The following is a 21,791-nucleotide window of genomic DNA, read 5'->3' as shown; positions in this document are numbered from 1 at the left end:
GTGATAAATAACAACAAGTCAATGATTCAGTTCAGCTTTGTGATCAGCTGATGTTGGACCAGAAGTGCCAGCAACTAAATGAATCAAAATTAACATTAATAAAATGATTGCAACAATGAGTGGAGAAGCAGAGAAACGCTGATTGTTGATTAATAATTGTTGTGACAAACTGAAACAAGAGACTAATAAACAGTCTCTTTATCAAAATAATGGAGGCTTCAAAGTACTGATTTGATCTGCATAAAGAGTTAAACTGTGACTCTCCTGTGTTTAAACATTAAATTCAGTGGAGCTGTTAGATAATTAAGATGAATTAGCTACAGATGATATAATCTACTGTCAGTGATGTTGTTCATTTTAAGCTCACATAGCCAGGGTGCAGACGTTCCTTTGGCCTGATGAGAGGAGGTGAACGGTGGCGAAGGCCCGGTCCTGGCTCATCATGCCAGATACCTGAGCAGGGAGGTAGCTGCTGGCTGCTGAGAACATCTTCCCCATGTAGGCTGTCCAGGTGGCAGCCTCGTTCCCTCCACTGTGCACAGAGGAACAAGCTTGTTTCAGAACAAGGTCATCCTACAACTTGATTTACACTTTGGTGAGTGCGATAACAGAGGTAGACAGGCAGAAAAGACAGAGAGAGTGTGTGTGTGTGTGTATGTGTGTGTGTGTGTACCTTGGTCCAAGTTGTTCCAGTTTAAAGATATGCACCGTCTCTGTGTTGCTGGAAGCACAGAGGAACTGGCCGTCAGGGCTGAAGGATAAAGAGCTTATATTGACGTACCTGCAGACAAACAGACACACACACACACACACACACACACACACAATACACATACATTAACTTGCACAAACACTTGAGAAAGAAACCTCATCAGTCCACTTCTTCTAAAGCAGGTTTGTTACCCTCAAGCTCATTGAGGATCTAAGCCAACACAGATTATGTGTCATTTAATAACTATAATCAGTAATTAGGATGTCATAAAGTCTGTTGGATTAATGCCAATTTGTCTGCAGTGCAGCACTTTGAGAATCACTCCATGAACCAGTTTCACAAAGATAGAAATGACTGTCTTAGATCTAACTCTAGCTAGATGTTTAAATTTATCTATTGCACAAAGTTGTTTAGTTCTTGACTAAGCAACTATTAAATAGGACTTATTTGCTCTGAATGAATTCTGGGTAACTGAGATGTTCAAAAAAAGATATAATAACATTGTACAAGATGCAAAAAAAGCAATATTCTAAACGAGCAGCAACTTCCAGGGCTGGAAAATGAAGCTAACATATAAGTGCCCAAAACTGCAGTTTCTGATTTCACCACTAGAGTCTGGCTCCAACAGTGAGTCAGTCCCCATAGACTCCCATGTTAAAATGTCCAACTTCATAGCAGAAATAAACACATTTACAGCCTGGTACAAATGCTGTTTTGGTCTCTAGAGCTAATTTCCCCCTTCATAACCACTGTATGGGCTGAATTTTAACTCACCTGTTTACATCTTATTAAAGCTTAAAGTTCTGTGTAATTGAGCACATGACCTCTTTGAGTGACAGGTGGGTGAGCCTATGCTTGCCGCAAACCAACATGCACCGAAGTCTCAGCTCCATATCCGCCCAACCTCTTTGTCCATTTATGGATTAGCTGGGGGTTAGGGGCGGAGTCAGGCACTGCCAAGATGGCAATGGCAGAGCAGGCCACTCTGAGCTTTAAAACTGCTCCTCAGACCCCTGTGGGTGTCATCATGGGGGCTACATCCATCTTTATTTACAATCTATGCATTCAAAGAAAAAAAAAATCGTACAATGGGAGGCGGCACAGGAAAAGCTACAGAAATGGTGCTGAAGATACATGGTGGATACATGGTTTGTGGCGTCAACAGTGATGCTGTTACCAGCAATACTACAATTACATGACCAAGTGCTGGCACTGACAGCAACCCACCTAGCCAAGGGGTGAACATGGGTGACATTAGGCAGTGAGTGTAAAATCTGACCTCTTCATGCCCCTGCGGAACTCAAACAGACGTAGGCCCTCAGGGATGGAGAACACTCGGATGACGGTGCCCTGTAGAGACAGGTGCTATATTTACTTTGGTTTACAAGAGTATTTTATAGCAGAGTGATGAGTGTCCCTCTATTTATAATCTTTTGTAGCATGAGTAAAAGTCTACAGCCCTTCTATCAGTCTTTGAGGCTACAATGCTGCACCCAACAACACTAAAGCTTTGAAAGAAACAATGTAATGATGAGTTTGTTTTTACTAACAGCTATGCATGTAGATTGATAGATGCCAAGTCTCATGTCAGGGTGGCACAAAAGGAAAGGCCATAAGGTTATTTAAATCAAAAGAATTAATTCCCTTGGGAGCCAGAATGTGCCCAAAGTTCACATTGTGGGTTAAAGATGGCCCTTGTAGAAAGCTCATGAAGTAATCAGAATGATAAATAATCATTCACACAATACATTTTATGATAATCTGTCAGATTGTGGAATTTTGCTTGTACATGAGAAAACTGAGGCATTGTAGTGAATATGGCCTGATGGTGGTGTGAGAGGAAAGGTGAGGAGGTCAGGGTTCATCCTCTGAAACATTATTAACAGGACGACTGTGTTGGCTGGTCAGACTGCCACTCTGGGACTAGCTCTTGTTTCAACTTATCCAGTTTGTCTGTCTCAGAGGGATGAGACTTGAAAAGTGTGGTGGTCTCTGGTCTTTCTTACTCTCTCTGAGGCGCTGGCAAGTTTGGTGGCTGGGGCGTTGAAGGTGAGAGCTGCCACAGGACTGTCGTGAGCTGGGATCATTGTCATTGTGTTCTGAAATGACCAAGAGGATGAGATGGGAGACAAAACGACAGAGTGTTGTTCCAGATTGATCGTGACTGAAGATATGTTTTTAATATGTCAGACCTGATGACCTGGCATGTTCCTTCATCATTATTTTTGTCCAATCCCTATTATTTTGTCCAAGTATCAAATCTATACTTATAGTTCACTGTTGTACCATGAGTTAAAAACCACAATGAGTTGCTGTTTTAGGCAATTACTGAACAATTAAAAAAAATTAAACATGTTTGTGAGGCATTTTAAAGATTTAAACTAATAGGCTAATGAGAGCCACAGAGAGCACTGAGAGTCAAGCACATTAGTTTGGTTTTAGTCTTTTCTGTTAGCTTCTCATCACAGATACACTTACCAGGCACTTCATTAGGACCACCGTGCTAACACTGGGTAGTTGCTCCCTTTACTCTCAAACAGCATCAGTTTTTCTACAAGATGTTGGAAACTTTCCTCTGAGACTCTGCTCCATGTTGACATGTCTTCGTCACACCATTTCTGCAGATTTGTCAGCTGCCAATCTCCTGTTCTACCACATCCCAAAGGCGTTCTACTGGATCCAGGTCTGGGGACTGGGAGGCCACTGAGGTTCACTGAACTCACTGTTATGTTCATGAAACCTGCTGTCTGACTTCATTTAGGTATTTAAATCCAAACTTAAAACTCATCTTTATGTCTTAACTTTCAATCAGTGGCTTATCTGTACCTAGTAAGGTCTTAGTCTTCATCCTGTAGCAACCCACAGTGATGTCACCCATTGGTTTGTAAACTGCTGTTTTGAAGTGTCAAGTTTAACATTTTCAGCGTCGCCATCTTGGTTTTTTGAAACGAGAAAAAAACATATTTGGATGAGAAGGTTCTAGCTGAGGAGTGAGGGGTGGATCTGACCTGCTCTGTACTCTATCCTGATTGTCAGGCAGGTCGCCGTGTGTGGTACAGTCTGTTAATCACACTGTAGCCCCACCCTAATGCATACCTGCTTTATGGTCTATTTTCTTCTAAATGGACCATAATTTGTAAAATGAACATCATGTTGTATTGAAGACTTGAAACTAGAGACTGAGACCATCAACTCGTTAGGAAAATGTTTACTGAGGTAATAAATCAAGTGAGAAGTGACATTTTCACATAGACTTCAATACAGTCAGACTTCTGTTTACAACCAGTGGAGTCGCCCCCTGATGGTCATTAGACAGAATGCAGCTTTAAGGCTCTTCAGCACTGCCTTCACTTTTCAGACCTGGAGTCTATTTTTATACACAGTCTATGGTTTTAATGAATCCATTAAACCTAGTACATACAGTACATTCCATATTGTTCTGCTAACAAGATTACTAAACTACTACTACAACGATTACTAAGCTTTTTGAAAACCACTGCATCTTCCTCTGTTTATTCCCTCAAGCACATGAGCACCCAGACTGGGCCCCCAACCTCCCCTCTCTGTCTCTCTCTGTCTCTCTCTTTCTCCCTTCTGTCCTCCCTGTCCTCTCTTTTCACTCAGGCCCTCTGTTCTGGACCACTGGCCATTCTGGGGCCCCTCTCCCTTTCCTGGCTGTCGGTGCCTCATTCCAGATGTTTTGGATCTGAGTCTCTGTCCTTCTGGAGTCCCAGCCTCCTCCTTGTCTCTCTCCCTTTGTGTGTTTGTTTCCTTTTCCAAGATGTGTGAATGATGTGTTTGGTTTTCCCTGTTGAGTGTTTGTGAAGACTGTCCTCTGTTCTCTGCCTCAGGTCCTATCTGTGGGCAGCACCTGGAAGTTGTTTGATGTCCTCCAAGATCATATTCTTTATATATGTTTACACTTTATAGTGTTGCCACCCTGAAGTAAATCCACTATGTTGTTCTACTCTGTACATGACATCTATTGCAAGTCTTTCTCCTCTGTGGCTCTAGCTGAGGTTTCTCCCATTTTTTCCATACAGGTTTTTACTTGTTCAATTTGAGCGTCATATGCTGTACAGATTGTTAAACCTCTGGGGCAAATTTGTGATTTGTGATATTGGGCTATATAAATAGAATTTTACTTGACATGAACTCTCAACATAGCAGTATTCATTGGGATCTAATTTTAAATGTATTACTTTTCTACGGATGTATCTGCAAACATGCCTGTATGCATCTTTATGTTAGCAGTAACATTACACATTGCCTAGAACTGAGTCAAGAAAAAAACAAGAAAAAACAAAAAGCTGTTTTAATCCTGTTACTTTACAAGATGAAGCAACACAGAGCTGAGGGAGGTGTTCTTGTTCACATGGAGAGTCAGCGTTTGGCTGAGGTCTACTGTTGTATTTCCAGGTAAAAAAGAAACAGAGATAATCTGAACACAATCACAGTTAAAACATATTATTTGTTTAACCTGCCAATGGAGGAACAATAAGAACTAGTTGCTATGAGAAAACAACACATACTGGAACAAAACAATAAATTTTAAACTTGTGTGTAATGAGATAAGCACAACTGATTTAAAAAAAAGTCCTCTCACCCCAGACTGTAGAAGGCTTTTCCTGCAGTGGATTGTTATGAAAGATACATTTTCTTGTATCACATATCCTAGTTTATAGTACCACAGCTGCCAGTGATATTTCATATTTATCAGACCTTGTATACAATGTAAATCCAAAGACATTCTTCATACCTGAGTCACAACACAAGCACAATAATGCCCCCAATCATCAGTTCATCCCAGATCATTCTTACAGTGTACTCTATATTTCAGGGCATCCTAGACCTAAGTCAGCATCAGTTCTTGAACATCATATAAAATGGCACCTTTCGCAAGACCAGGAAAAATATCTTGAAGTCTCAGGCGTCATATGAACAGACACCAGGGAAAGCACCATCAGAGCAATGTTAGACAAACAGGTATCAGAGGAGTGAGAGAAGAGAGGATGACCTGAGATAAAACTGCTTCAGGGAAAATGCTATCAGAGAAAACAGTATCAGTACGTCCCCTGAGTCAACTTTTGTTCTGGCAAAAAGTTCAGTTTCAGGTGTGTGCCCTTCAATTTAAAAGTACGGACTAAGGGATTAATACAGTATTTTATCTATTCAATTCAATTCAATTCAATTTTATTTGTATAGCGCCAAATCATAATATACATTATCTCAAGGCACTTTACAGGGTAAGGTCAAGACCTTACTTTGTTACAGAGAAAAACCCAACAGTTCCCACAAAGAGCAGCGCTTGGTGACAGAGGGGAGGAAAAACTCCCTTTTAACAGGAAGAAACCTCCAACAGAACCGGGCTCAGGGTGGGCGGCCGTCTGCCTCGACCAGTTGGGTTTAGGAGAAGAAGAATCTATCTATCTATCAATCTATCTATCCTATTGCTACATAGCCAACGTGAGCATTAACAGCTGTTTACTTACCAGCCTAGAAGAACCATTGTGAGTTTAGTATCAAACTTCATTCTTTTACTCACCCAGAGCTGTCTCCAGAAGTGGAGAGCAACCCTTTTGGTATGCTTCTATTACTATCACTTCTTTTCTTGTACTGGAGTTAGGATGCTAACCAGCTAGCCATGGCCCGGTCGGACCATCTCGTCACATTCTGAGTCACTGTAGTGTCCCGTCTGCTAGAGGACGCTGCTCAGAGGACGTATTATAACCCTTTGTTTTGTAAATGGTGGCTGAGGCTCTCACCAGGACTAATGCTAATGTTGTCTATGTAGCGATAGCAAAACTTACAATTAGCTCCTTTAACCTTCAAAGCTTCATTTACTTACCATTGCTGCATTCTTAACCAATTTTCTTTTTTTTAAGCATCACAGTTTACTACTTACCCTTGTGTCATTTAAGGTTTTTCAAATTATGAAAATGGTGGTGTACTAAAACTTTTGACGTAAAACTATAAACTATATGTAAACTATGTGTTAAATTAAACTATATGTAAATTATATGTAAAAGAAATTATATGTTAATATATGAAAGTACATGTAAAACTGAATGAATCTATATGCAACTATGTGTAACCTATATGTGAACTTACAGTATATTTAACTATATGTGCAATTGCAGCATATATTAACAATGTGTAAAACAAAATAAACTGAAACTGGGAAGTGGAACAGCTCTTCATCCAGTGCATCCCGTGATGCTATTTTCAGCACATATTTCATACCTTTGTTTGCTTTGTGTAAATAGCCTTCAAATTGTGACTTATAATACTTGTTTTACGTAAAATGACATCATAACAATATACTAACATTTCTTGTTAAAACACAAACCATTTTATCATGTTATAAAAAGATAGGTTAATATGTCGTTTCTCAGCAATATGACGGTATTGTATTGAATATCAAAAAAGAAAGTATTGTGAGGGGATCTGTGACTACATACTTACCAAATTGTTGGCATCATACACTATGATCTCCCCAATAGTGGCACTGCCAGGGTATGCCAGGTAGGAGTTGGAATGATTGATAGAAAGAGCACAGAGACCTGCAGAAGGAGAGGAAATATAAATATAGCAAGGACAAAAGTACTTGAGGTACAAGGTACATGATGGCACTGTCAGGCAGGGACCCCTTTTTGGTCATAAGATTAAGATCTGCTAAATCACTGCAGCAGTCCAAATGAGCAAGGGATGAACACATCTATATCCTGCAATAGCTGTCGCTTCATGAAGGTTATAATATTCCACTTTTGCTAAAGATTGAGCTCTGACTGGTGGCAAATCCCTCAACCTATCCTTGATGCCTGAAATAAGGTCCTGTGGTTAACACAAGCTCAAGAGATTTTAATGTTTTATTCTACAACATGAAATACATCAGTAAATACTCCAGTTATGATTTCTTAGCTTTTACGTGTCCTAAAAAAGGCTAGTTGCTAACAAGTGGCTAAATAAGACTAGAAAAGTTGTCATAAAACGCCATCATGCCAAACGTGAAAACCAATCTACTCACCAGTCCACCTTTACATGTGTTTGTACATGTGCTTTTGTAAACTATTACTAAATTTTGTTAAAGAGGTAGGCTTTTGTTAAAGAGGTAAGAAGAATAAGTTGGAAGCAACAGATTTCAAAAATCACAAAGTGGTGTTTATTTGTGAATATCATCGAGCTATTGAACAAAACATGTAAGTATCATTAACTTTTGTTTGTCACAGAGCTGATTTTCTGCAATGATCCAAAAGCCAATGGAAAAATCCCATGGACTTATTGTCGAGAGACCAGGTGCAATGCTATGGAAACACACATCACATCACTGCTACAACACTCTATTAGTTCAACACCTGTCTGGTCATCTCACTACCCTGTCAGATTTATCCTGGGGAGTACAATGTTATTATTTCAGATAGGAATGCTAGCCAAGTTATTTCAGTTATCCAGTCCAGATCTCACTGAAAACGTGTGTGAACCAGCTGTCTCTTGGTGCCATGTTTTACCTGAGGGATTGGACGGAGTGTTGAGCAGAGTCTTGAGCAGCTTCATGTCTTTGATGTTGTGGATATAAATGGACTCTTCAAGGCACACCACAAGTCTCTGCAAGACACAACAGCCCTCAGGTCACTACAATGTTCTGTCAGTGAAATCCCACTCAGTATAAGAACATATGTCACAACACCTAAGCTGTTCACAATCATCAAAGCCACAGTTCCACATGTCTGTGAAAACTGTCTGTCATTGGAGATACTTTACATTTCACCTTCTTCAGCTCTGACTGACTGGTGGGGAGTCCCTGGTATTTCACTTCTGTGATGTCACTTGTTCATAAGTACACCTGACTGTGATGACAGTCGTTAGAGTCATATGAGGCCAAGTGTGAATGGTTGTTAAATCTCCTGTGAGGGGATGAAAGAACAGCATTGTAGGTGGGGATAGGTGGTGTCGTAGACCTCCTCCTCTGTGGGAGGATGCTTTAGTCCCTTATCCTTCAGGTGTAGGTAAACTGCTGAGTCTTGACATGGCCTCATGTGTGTAATGGTTGTTTAATTAGTGTGCACAGTTACTAGATTGTTTTTCTTGCGATTCGTTGAGTGGTCTTTTGGACGGACTTGTTTCTGTCTGTGTTTCTGGGTTTGAAAAACACAGGGATGTGCTGTTTTTTGAAAGTCCTCCTGAATGTTTCAGATGTACCTGACACAAACGAGATGACAATGTTGTTGTGTTTATTCTTCTTTTCTTCCTTTATCTTATAGTTTTTTTCACAAAGGTCCAAAGGGTATCAACGAGCTTTAAATGCATCTTTCAGGTGTCCCCCTTGTATTGATGACACACAAATATTCAACCTAATTCAATCATTCATTTCTTAAAAAAGTGGAATCGAGCTGCTAAATGTCTCCACTCATAAAATAAGCTGCAGTTATTGATAACATGAGAATCCAAAAGGGACAACATTCCTTGTGTGAGTTGTTGATTGGCTACTTATCTGATGACTCATTAATGGGGCTGTCCTCTGCACCCTTTTATATCTATTTACTTATATTAGATGGAAGCAGGATCAGGAGGAAACCAGTGTTGAATTAGTGTGTACTGCATGACCAGCACGATGCCTTACCTTCAACCCACAGATGTGTGTAACATCAGAGCATACTGAGGAAGCATGGTGTCTTGTAACCTATACTGTTAGAAAGCCCATGTTGTTTAGGTGTTTTCAGTTAAATACTGTTCATTTATATTGTGTTTTACGGTGAGTTTTCATATGTTCCACGCTCGTGAACGCACCATAGGCGTTCCGACGTTATTGAATGCACCACACCTGTGTGTGAGATGCCGTAACTAACCACAGCCAAAATAAATCCACCGCAAACTGGACATCTGTATCCGTGTCTTTTAACAGGGACACACACCATACACCTTGCCGCTCTAACCAACCAGCTAATTCCTGGAGAACCCCCTTTTCTCCTTTTTATGGTCCTTCGAGCCGGATTAGAGTAACAACCAAGGTATGGATCCTGCAGATGCCCAGACTGAGCCAGTACCCCAACGTGCTTCGCAGAGAGAGCGACACCCCCCAGCTTACCTGAGTGACTATGTGGTTGCAACTCTCCCTACAGAGGGACAAACCCACACCACACAACAGTCTCCCTCCACCAAGGATTCACATAGCTGGAAAACAGGCTCATCCCGGAGGAGCTCCAATTCCAGGTCTGAACGCTCATCTCGCTCATCCACCAGCAGATTCCCCTCTCACATTTTATCAGAGCTAGAAACAGCCCAGCTCGAAGAACGAGTGAAGGAAATGGAGCTTGAAGAACTACAGCAGCACATAGAGGAGGATCAACAAATTGACCACGAGTGTCAGCGGCTTCAAACTCAAGCCAAAGAAGCCCAACGGCTACAGGAGGAAGCCATTAGAACACAAGAATCGTTAACCAGACAGATGGAGAAACGACGTCAGCTAAAGAAGAGAGTTAATGAGCTGGAGATAGCTAAGATGGTTACTTCTCTCCTCAAAGAGAAATCACAGGATCCTGGTGGCGCCGGATCTTCACCACGTCTACCAGATCAGCCCAAGACAAGTAACCCTGTGCTTCCGCCTCCCGTGCTGCACACAGCTCCACCTCCGGCAACTCTAGCTCCGCCTTCCATGGCTATGGCTCCAACGACAGCTAACCAGACCCTGGCTCCACCTCCCACTGTCGCAGCTCCCCCGGCAGCAAGTGTAGCTCCGCCTCCAGCGCTCTATGCAGCTCTGCCGCCCGCAGCCCCGGCTTTGCCGCCAGCGATAGTGGTTCCGCCTCCCGCGCTCCCCACAGCGGCCCTGGCTCAGCCTCCAGTGAGTGTAGCCCTGCCTCTCACTGTCCCAGCTCCCCTTCCTGTAGCTCAGCCTCCAGTGAGTGTGGCTCCACCCTCAGTCCCGTTGGCTCAGCCTATCGTGGCCCCTGCTCCGCCTCCAGTGCAGTATCCATCTCTCCCCCCACTGTTACAGTCTGCTCCTCCTTCTGCATTCTTGCCTCACAGTTTAGCGCCGGTGAACTACAACCTGGTCCCAACTCCATACTCAGCTCATCCAGCGCAGTATCACCCGACTCAGTCAGCCTTCACCTATCCTGTCCCAGCAGCATCTTACTCCGCTTCAGCCTTGCCTCAGTCCAGTCCACAACAGCCACAAGTAGCTGATGTGTCACCGTTCCTTGCCCCATCCTACGGCATTCCCAAACCGATGATTCCTTGCTTTGAGAGTGGCAAAGAAAGTGATTTCGCCTTATTGAAGATGGCGCTCGATAACCTTCTGAACAGCCATGTGCATCTGAATGAGCAGTACAAATATCAAGTGCTCCTTGGACATCTGAAGCTACAGAGTGCGCTCCAACTGGCCAAAGCCTATATGCATGATCCAAGGCCATATACCGCAGCTATGCAAGCTCTACAGGACAAGTATGGTCAGCCTCGTCAGCTCGTCCAAAGTGAACTGGGTGCCATCCTAAACGCTCCAGCCCTCAGGTTTGGTGACTCTGAAGCCTTCGATGCATTCGCCCTATCCATCCAATCACTGGTAGGCATGCTTAGGACCCTGGAGGGACAGAACGGCTACGAACTGCGATGTGGATCTCATGTCGACCGACTACTGAGCAAGATGCCGCCAAGCTATCGTGATGGGTTTGTGGAATATTGTCTGAACCAAGGTATTCTTAGGACAGGTACCGACCAAACTTACACCCTACCTGATCTGAGTTCCTGGCTACAGATAAAATCCCAAGCTAAACGCATAGCGGGTCGAGCAGCTTCACTTTATAACTATGAAGCACCCAAGCCACCGAAGAAGGACCAACGTCCCTTCAACCGATCGAAGGAGAAGTCGACAGCATTCCTCCTCACTGCCAGTGGAGACCAAAGCCCCAAAGGAAGATCTTCACTACCAAAGCCCTCGTCCAAACCCAAACCATATTGTCCCCACTGCAACAATAAAGAACATTTCCTGAACGCCTGCACAGAGTTCAAGCAATTGAACACAAATCAGGTCGTGAGGTGGATAAAGGATGGACAACGATGTTGGAAGTGCGGACGATCTCACAAGCCCGAGGTTTGCACCCTCAAGCGACCGTGCAATACCTGCAAAGAGCAGCATCTCACAGTACTACACGATGCAGTCCAGCAAACCCAGAAGAGTGTGCTCATGGTGACCGCTCCGACTGCAAAAGTGTATCTGGACAGACCAAACAGATCCCCCAAGGTGATGTTGAAGGTTGTGAAGGTTCTACTTCATAATCAAGACAAAGTACTGGAGACCTATGCAGTTCTAGATGACGGCTCAGAGCGAAGCATCATCTTGCCTCACGCCGTACAACGCCTGAACCTCACCTTGCAGCCTGAAACACTTACCCTCCGGACTGTCCATCAAGACGTGGTGCAGCTTCATGGTGCATCAGTCGCCTTCGATGTGTCTTCACTGCCCAAACCTGAAGAGAAGTATCGCATACGTCAGGCCTTCACCGCTGACAACCTGGGACTCTCAGAACATTCATATCCAGTGAGAACCCTCCAGCGGAGATATAAGCACCTCCGCCACCTACCTTTGCCTCCTGTGGATCATGCTCAACCCCTGTTGCTGATCGGATCCGACATGGCTCATCTCCTGACACCCATAGAGCCGGTGCAGTTGGGACCCCCCGGGGGACCCATTGCAGTCCACACCAAGCTTGGCTGGTCACTTCAAGGTCCCACCAGTTTCAATCAAGCTCCTGCATCCAACCAGCAGTGCTTGTTTACAGCAACAGTCTCGCCTACCTCTGAACTCTTCAAGAACGTTGAACGCCTCTGGCAGATCGACACGCTGCCATACACAAGTGAGAAGCAGGTGACCCAATCGAAGCAAGATCAGCAAGCCTTAAACCTGCTCCAGACATGCAGTGTCAGGGTCAATGTTGAAGGGGTCCAAAGATATGCTACACCGCTGCTTCGCAGAGCCAACTCTACCACCCTTCAAGCTCCTATGGAAGCAGTGTTGCCAAGTCTTCGTAGTACGGAGAGGAGACTCGCCAAAGACCCACAGTGCGCCGAAGTCTATTGTCAGGAGATCCACAAACTGGAGAAGATGGGCTACGTAGCAGTGGTACCACCAGAGACAGCAACATCAACTCCAGAATCCTGGTTTATACCTCACCATATGGTGCGACACAACAACAAAGACAGGATTGTCTTTAACTGTTCCTTTCAGCATGAAGGAAAGTCTCTCAACAATCATCTTCTTCCTGGACCTGCCCTAGGCCCATCGCTGCTAGGAGTCCTCCTTCGGTTTCGGCAGTATCCAGTTGCGGTGAGTGGTGATATTAGAAGTATGTTCCACCAGATTCGCCTTCTGCCAGCCGACAAACCTGTTCTGCGCTTCATCTGGCGGGACATGAAGAGGACTGAAGAGCTGAAGATCTATGAGTGGCAAGTCCTTCCATTTGGCACTACATGCAGCCCTTGCTGTGCCATCTACGCCCTGCAGCGGCACGTCCAGGACACGAGTGAGTCCAACAGCCATCTCGTTGATTGTGTTGAGCAGTCATTCTACGTGGATAACTGTCTCCGCAGCACCCACTCAAAGGAGGAAGCGAAGGATCTTGTCGATGGTCTGCGCCGGCTACTCCACACTGGGGGCTTCGAGATACGCCAGTGGGCTAGCAACATCCCGGAGGTCATCGAGCATCTTCCATCAGACGTCAGATCCGAGAGCAGTGAGCTGTGGCTTTCCCAATCCAGCATGGACTTACAGGAGCCAACTCTTGGGCTACGTTGGGATTGCCTCTGTGACTCCCTAAAGTACAAACATAGACCAGTGGAGAGAACTGAACCCACATTGAGGAACGTCAACAAGGTACTTGCCTGTCAATATGACCCCCTAGGTTATATTGTACCGTTCACCACCAGAGCCAAGATTCTAGTTCAGGATCTTTGGAAGGAACAAATTGGCTGGGATGAGCCGATCCAGTCACAGAGTCTCCGTGACAGATGGCTTGCCTGGGAACGGGAGATTCCAGACCTCATCCAGATGGAGATCCCCAGATGTTATGCACCAGCGTCTGCAGACTCGCCAACATCAGCCAGAGACCTGCATATATTCTGTGACGCTTCTGAGAGACTATGGGTCTGTCGCTTACCTACGGACAGAAGACGCTCAGAATGAACTCCATGTCTCCTTTGTCCTGGCCAGGTCCCGTGTGGCGCCAAAGAAGCAGCTGTCCATGCCACACCTAGAGCTGAGCGCTGCACTCACCGGTGCACAACTAGCCAGTGTTCTCCACACCGAGCTCACCTTACCCATCAGGAAGATCACACTCTGGTCCGACTCTACTACAGTTCTCCACTGGATCAAGTCGGAATCATGCCACTATAAGGTCTTCGTGGGTACACGTGTGGCAGAGATACAGAGCCTTACAGAGGTGAACAGCTGGAGGTACGTGGACAGTGCGAACAACCCCGCTGATGACATCACTCGGGGCAAGACTCTGAAGGAGCTGGCCCGACCACATCGTTGGCACCAAGGCCCTGATTTCCTGCGTTACACAGAGGATCACTGGCCGACCAGCCCATCATCCTATCCAGAGACGGATGATAGTGAGCTGAAGAAATCATCCTTTTGCGGGCATGTAACTGTCAACACCTGTCTTCAACTCCCAGATGTCAGTCAGTTCTCCACATAGAAGGACTTGATGCAGACAACCGCACGGTCCCTTCACGGGGCGGCCGACCCAAACTCTGACTCACCCAGTGAAGCAGCTGACTACATCAAGGCTGAGAACCTCCTCCTGAGACGGGCGCAGTTGGAGTCATTCCCAGAGGAAGTCAAAGCCCTAATCTCCGACCGACCTTTGCCAGCTTCCAGTCGTTTGGGCTCCCTATCTCCCGAGTATGACAAGGACTCAGGACTTCTCAGAGTTGGGGGGAGATTACGGAGAGCAGAGCAGCTACCACAAGACACCATCCACCCGGTCTTACTGGATCCTAAGCATCCGCTGACCAACCTCATCATTCAGGATTTCGATGAGACCCTCCTGCATCCTGAACCCGAAAGAGTGCTTGGTGAGCTGCGTCGTCGGTTCTGGATTCTGCGGGGGAGGGAGGCGGTGAAAAGGTGTCAAAGTCGCTGCATGCAGTGCCAGACATGGCGAGCCAATCCTTCTGTCCCTAAGATGGCGGATTTACCGCCTGCTCGTCTACGCCTCTATAAACCACCCTTCTATTCGACTGGAGTCGATTGTTTCGGTCCATTCACAGTCAAGATTGGACGCCGAACGGAGAAGCGTTGGGGCATTGTTTTTAAGTGCATGACAACCCGTTGTGTGCATTTAGACATCCTGGAGAGCCTCGACACTGACGCTTTTCTGATGTCTCTACGACGTTTCATCTCCAGAAGAGGCAAACCTTTCGAGTTCCTGTCCGATAATGGAACCAATTTCACCGGGGGAGCCCGAGAGCTACGTGAGGCCTTCGAGGCCATGGGTCCTCAACTGAAAGACCAGTTGGCAGAACAGCAGATTGAGTTCTGCTTCAATCCCCCCAGTGCTCCCCACTTCGGAGGAGCGTGGGAGAGAGAAGTGAGGTCCGTCAAGACTGCCCTCAAGGTGGTACTTAAGGAGCAGTCCGTGCCTGAAACAGTGCTCCGCACAGTTTTGGTGGAAGTGGAGGGCATCCTGAATGCAAAGCCCCTTGGTTATGTCTCGTCAGACATAGCTGATCTGGATCCCATCACGCCTAGCATCCTCCTAATGGGACGCTATGATGCATCTCTTCCACAGGTTGTTTATGACCCCAGTAACACCCTCGGGAATCGTCGATGGCGGCACAGCCAAGTCCTCGTCGACCACTTCTGGTCCAGATTTATCAGTCACTATCTGCCCAGCCTGCAGGAGAGACAGAAGTGGCTGAAGGATGGGAAACAGCTCGAACCAAATCAAGTGGTGCTCATTGTGGATCCACAGCTCCCACGAGCTTTATGGCCTGTCGGAAAGGTAACCACCACTTACCCTGGGGCTGATGGACGCATCCGGACCGCTGCCATCAAGGTCAAAGATCGGACATATGTTCGACCAGTAGCTCGTCTGGTCCAGCTCCCTAAGCTGGAAGACGCGGCTGAAGATTCAGTTACTTGAGTGGACTTTCTATCTTGGATTCGACTGTCTGTGTAGACAGTCGGGGGCGGCTGTGTTAGAAAGCCCATGTTGTTTAGGTGTTTTCAGTTAAATACTGTTCATTTATATTGTGTTTTACGGTGAGTTTTCATATGTTCTACGCTCGTGAACGCACCATAGGCGTTCCGACGTTATTGAATGCACCACACCTGTGTGTGAGATGCCGTAACTAACCACAGCCAAAATAAATCCACCGCAAACTGGACATCTGTATCCGTGTCTTTTAACGGGGACACACACCATACACCTTGCCGCTCTAACCAACCAGCTAATTCCTGGAGAACCCCCTCTTCTCCTTTTTATATACATTATTAAATACTTCTCTTTTTAGGAAGATATTGATGTTCAAGATGCACTGATATAATAGTATTCATTAGTGCCCCCATAATCTGTGACCTTTGTTGAGCTTTAAAGGGGCATTCTGTCAATTTTACACATAAAGTTCAGTTTACTTGTAATGAGGAGTATAGGTGTCACAACTGTGGGTGTTTCTGGGCCCGAGTACCCATATGCAGGATCATACAGTTGGGGCAAAATTTATATTGATTTGATAACAAACTTCAGGTTGGTGCAAAGTTGGATCAGCCATAGAGACCAAGCTCCTGTAGTTGTTTCACTGTCAGGCCTGTGCACCCAACCGTAACCACCAATCACAGCATTGAATCATCTAGCATTTACCACACGCCACCTGACCCTGCACACACTGCGCCTGCACGGCATAACGTTATCCTTTTATTCATGTTGTGTATCATTAAACTTTTCATCTCCAATCCCTCTGTGTGTGTATATGTGTTGGTCATCACTATTCATTCCCTAAGGTGCAGAAATGTGTGCCTGTGACTTTTCCGAGTCTGTATGGCATCGAGTTATGGTGGATGTGGATTTTGCAGGGTATATATTGGTGAGGGGGTAGGACATTCAACTGTTTAGAGCACTCACCTGCAGAAACATAAATTGACGCCTATGATGAGGATGACTACTCAGGATTATGGGTAATGTGACCCATTAAGAAATTAAAGCCAGGATCTCTTGGTCTCTGCTTCTTCAATTCTGACTACAGTCATTTTATCCGTCTCTTGTGAGTCCCCCAACTTTATGGAGTGCACTACTAAATTAAGGGATTTCCCCTTTAAAACATCAACAGGTTTTGGGCACTTCAAGGTGCTGTAAAGGGCTGCACAACACTGTGCTGATGTTTGAGAGGTGTTTGCATTATCTCCTATACAAGCCTCTCTGATCAACAATTCACCAAAACATCCTTTCTTTAAAGAAGTGACTTCACCATGAAGACAGGTAGGCTACAATACTGTCACTGGTGATTGCTTGCTTACATACAGGTGACTGTATGTATGTTCCTGAAAAACCTGAAGAATGAGTGGAAAACATGATCAAAACACCAGATGAGTAGAATAATATCGAATGGTGTTCATCCTCCAGTAGAGTTTGGCGACTTGGAGAATAAACGATAAGCAGTGAAACTGCTCTGATGACATGTGTTGCCAAAAAACCAATCTAAAGCCCCTTTTCCACTGGTCAGAAATCCACTTAGAACTTCTAACATTTTATTGGCAATAGAAAAGGGTTTAATCGACATTCATACCCGGGTGAACCATGACTCTGCAATAGACGCGGGTATTTATCGGCTCTGGCTCCGATTGGCTCTGAATGGCATTGATGTAAACACAACTACCTTGTGAAACCTCTTTTCACCTCTTTCCCAACTGTAACGTCTTTTGGGACACAGTCCATGTACACACACCTGTCACCTGTCCAGATGCTGTTAAACCAGAAACACCGTGCCTACTCTACGCACGGGGATAAAAGAGTGAGAGCAGCTTCAAAATAAGTTTTAAACACACACAATCACAGATCGAAGCATCTCACATGGAGGCTCTGACACTTTTACAGCAGCAACAACCTGTGGATGAGATTTGACAGCTCCGTTTTATCACTTTGCACGGTGACTAGCAGCTGACTCTCTCTGCACTGCGTCTGTGCTCTAAGTGCATGTGATGACATCACTCCTTGCAGCTGTGTGAGTCCTCAGTTCGAATAGAAATACAAACTCGACTAGCAGTGGAAAAGGGGTCAATGGCTTTTATTAGGGTGTTTACCCACGTTGAAAAAAACCTGCTTATACCTGCTAATTTTGGTGGAAAAAGGGTATAACAAACAAATGTGTCATTATCACAAACTAACTGAAACACAATGACCCTGGAACCTTCAGGGCCCCTGGGGGTCAGCGACCCTGGGGCAGCTGGCTGCCCACTTTACCCAGTGCATAACCAGGATTCAGGTCAGCAAGGCAAATTGCTCAGGATTACAAAATTAACATGTTCAGCTCCAGTTTAGCAGGTTATGTTTACCATCTTCACCATCACAATTTAGCATCTCATCATGCTATCATTTGTTAATTACAGTAGAACTAAAATGTGAACATATGTGAATACCTTCGGTGATAAAGGGTTGAAAAAGTTTTAAGAAATCAGTCCCACAACATGAAGTGTTGATCAAAATCATGGTTGAGATGCAGGTCAAACTCACCCTGGCTATTGCAGCACTCAACTCTCCTGCTTTAACGCCAGCACATGAACCATATGCATATGAAGTAATACAATCACTGGAGGCTACATGTTGTTTACAGTCGTGGGGAATTTTTGTTTGGTGATTAAGTTAACAACTTTGTATGTTGAAGACTGGAAAAATATTTGGAACATCATGTCCTCAGCTTTATTGAACTGTGGAGGGAAACATCTGCTTCTAATGTCATTGGGTAAAGTTGTTTACATGTTTCCAATTGGTGGTGATGCACCAAAGTGACTCAAATGAAACATCTGCTTTAGAAATTAAGCGGTGTAATTGTTTGCCATGTAGTCACAGACACAATTGTGAATCAGCTTGTGTCAGCTCTATGAGCTGAACAGCAGGTTGGTGGGGCTCTTTTGTTTTAGTTGCCCTCTTGTGCAAGAATGGGCTGCATCTCACCGTGCATGTGTCTCTCAAAAACAGTCCTGAGTAAGTCCAGACTCCTTCCAGGCACAGATCCAACCTTTCTGACGAGTTTGTCCAGTCTCCTTATGTTCTTATCTGACCTGCTGCTGCCCCAGCAGACTGCAGCATAAAAGAGGACACTTGCCACCACTGACTGTTAAAACTTGAGCATCAATTCACCACAGACGTATAAGGACCTGAGTTTTCTGAGGAAAAAGAGCTAGCTCTGCCCATTCCTGTAGATGGCATCTGTGTTCAGGGACCAGTCCAGTTTACACTCAAGGTGTATACTGCTGAAGGGTGGGCCTAGACCTGCGGAAAGTCAAAGACCATCTTCTTGGTCTTGGAGGTTCACAAGTAGGCAGTTCTTGTCACTCCATTCACTGAAGGCCATCGTCAGATCCCTGTACTCTACTTTCTGCCCATTCTCGATAATTGTCATCTAAGTATTTCTGGATGGAAGGAAGAGTCAGGGCTGTATTTAAAGTCTGCTGTATACAGTGTTAACAGTAACAGAGCCAGAACGGTACTTCGATGGAGCATGTAGAACACGGCATCATCCACTCTAATATGTTCCTTGTAAGCAAACTGTAGGGGGTCTAGGGCATGTTCAGCCTGTGGCCTAAGAAGGTGAAGAAGCAGCTGCTGGGGCTGTATGCTACACCCCCAATGGGGCTGCATTACTCAGCATCTAAAGAGTTTAGAGGGTTTGGGTTTTTGATTAAGCTTTTCCAAAAACAAAAACACAAGGAATGGACTAAACAGTGTGTTAATCTGCTCAAAATCAGAATATACACAAAGACAGATGACGTGTCTCCTCTCACCCTACAAAAACGAAGCCAAAACATACTGTATATGAGCACTGGTCATAGCATTTGGGGTCAGAGTCTGTGTGGTGGTGATCAAGTAGTGGAGCCATGGTACAGAGGTCCCCATATACCTGGTCGACTCTATTGCGAGTCAATCACAGCTGTCAATCATGACGTTACACTCCCAGTTTATAGTATCAAATAACTTATTAAAACCGAACTTAGAACTACTTCAAATAACAGATGCCATTTTTAAGGAAAAATTATTTGACATGTCCCATCCACTAACATTTAGGGCCAGGGTTTAAGACTTATACTGCAGCCAGCCACCAGAGGGCGATCGATATGTTTTGGCTTCAAGGTTAGGGAGTTGTCATGTCATCCATCTTTATATACCATCATTGCTCTAGAAGCAGCAACATTAGCATGTTCTGCTCTCTATATTACTACCTCCAGTAATAATCCTAACCCAGATATTTCCAAGGCCTGGGGCATTTCATTAGCTGACAACATTATATCTTGCATTAAACAAAAAAAGCCCCTGTTTCCACACATGTAACATGAAAGTGTTACAGCAAAATATGAATTAGTTATCTTCCTAATAGCTTTACTTTTGTAACATAAAATGTTAAACATTTGAAACAGTTCATTGAAAATGAACAATGAAGCAGAAATCTAACCTCGGTTTTGCTTGTACAAGTATGTAAGCTAAAGTAGCCAGACAGTGTTATGTTGTATGTCTAGGGTTGTCCTGTTTCAAGTTGTAAGTTCCAGCAAACACCTGTAAAAGACTGAAAAAACCTGGTTTTCTGCACAATTAAAATAATAATCATAATATCATGTTTTCAGCTCTTACACAGACATTTATCATGTTCTGTCCCAACATGTGTCTGAATTGGTCTGAATGCGTCAATAAATCTGTCATGGCTGTTGCTAGTCATAGGTGTGTGTCATAGGCTCTGAAGTTGGTGGCTCTTTCTGACAGGATGCTAATGGTAAGTAATGTCTCGAACTGACCATGTAAAGTGCCTTGAGATAATGTATATTATGATTTGGTGCTATACACATAAAATTGGATTGAATTGAATTAAATTATGGTTAGCTGTCATGCCGAGGCGACAGTCAGCTCCAGGAGCCTACCTGTCAACTAAAATGCTGCGTTCATGGCATCCATGGTGTTGGAAGATATGCTCTGTAAGTGTGCATAAACACATACATGTGCATGTGGGTGAATATTTTACACTTGTTCAAGGGTCGTGGGTGTGAAACAGGGTAGCTCACCTGTCTGTTAAGCTTGACAGCAAGGATGTTGTTGGGGTAACTGTAGTTGCAGATCTCTGTCCCCTTCTTAAAGTGGTAGATATTCATACGCTGCGGCATGGAGGTGCTCACCACGACTACCAGACTGCTGGAGAAGAGACGCTCCACGATGTAGACATCTGGAGTCTCTGCTGGGGAAGAACAGGTGGCAGATAGACATGCAGTGATGGGGACGTACCTCTCTGTCTCACAACGACCAACAAAAAAATCCCCTGCAGCCAAAACTCATTTTCCTACAGACCACTATTATGAAAGAGTTGTCTGTAAAACTGTTGACAGGACACCTTCAACTGAAAGCAATGTCAATTACCACATCACTATTTGTACAATGAATCCATGGTAAATTTTCCCAGAGCTTACCAAAGTGTTTTTTATTCACATGACATCATCCCAATGTAAAATCTATGGACAAAGCATGTGAGCAGTGGCCACACCATACAGAACAAGCCAAGAAAGTAGCTTATGCTCAATATTTACTGAAGTGAGTCTGTGCACTGCTTGCAACTGTGCGGCACTTGTATTGTTTTCTACTTAGAAAAACTACAGGAACTAAAAAGTTCCTGTAGTTTTTACAAATATGATGGCTCTCTGATTACAGGTGTATATTGGGAAGAGGCGGGAAGGGAACTGATTGAGTCAGAGGCTCCACAGACAAACAAGATAATCATCAAAAGGAAACATACAGTGTGCATCTGGACTGAGGCTGCCAATACTTCAGTACCTGATTTAAGATGCTACTAAGTTAACCACATGTTAATGAAATGTTAATGTAGCCTG

The 21,791-nt window shown here is 44.5% G+C and overlaps 1 protein-coding gene across 4 annotated transcripts in view; it reads right to left on the bottom strand.

Annotated features, from left to right (window-relative positions):
* wipi1 (WD repeat domain, phosphoinositide interacting 1) overlaps positions 1-21,791 on the bottom strand; it is a 32,978-nt gene that overhangs the window by 5,854 nt on the left and 5,333 nt on the right. For 2 of the 4 annotated variants that reach the window (XM_071501383.1, XM_071501381.1), the window contains exons 3-9: positions 20,976-21,145; positions 8,221-8,317; positions 7,178-7,275; positions 2,719-2,811; positions 1,992-2,062; positions 674-781; positions 368-532 (exon numbers count right to left, since the gene is read on the bottom strand). In XM_071501383.1, the coding sequence (XP_071357484.1) occupies positions 368-532; positions 674-781; positions 1,992-2,062; positions 2,719-2,811; positions 7,178-7,275; positions 8,221-8,317; positions 20,976-21,145 (802 nt within the window). The remainder of the gene's footprint in view (positions 1-367; positions 533-673; positions 782-1,991; positions 2,063-2,718; positions 2,812-7,177; positions 7,276-8,220; positions 8,318-20,975; positions 21,146-21,791) is intronic. The other 2 variants (XM_071501382.1, XM_071501384.1) reach the window with 1 other exon arrangement.

This window comes from Trachinotus anak, unplaced genomic scaffold (assembly GCF_046630095.1).
Source record: "Trachinotus anak isolate AG129_WGS33_773 ecotype Australia unplaced genomic scaffold, CSIRO_AGI_Tana_v1 ptg000017l, whole genome shotgun sequence".
Taxonomy (NCBI): domain Eukaryota; kingdom Metazoa; phylum Chordata; class Actinopteri; order Carangiformes; family Carangidae; genus Trachinotus; species Trachinotus anak.
Note: the sequence above shows the minus strand (reverse complement) of the source record. Positions and strands in the feature narration are given on the sequence as shown.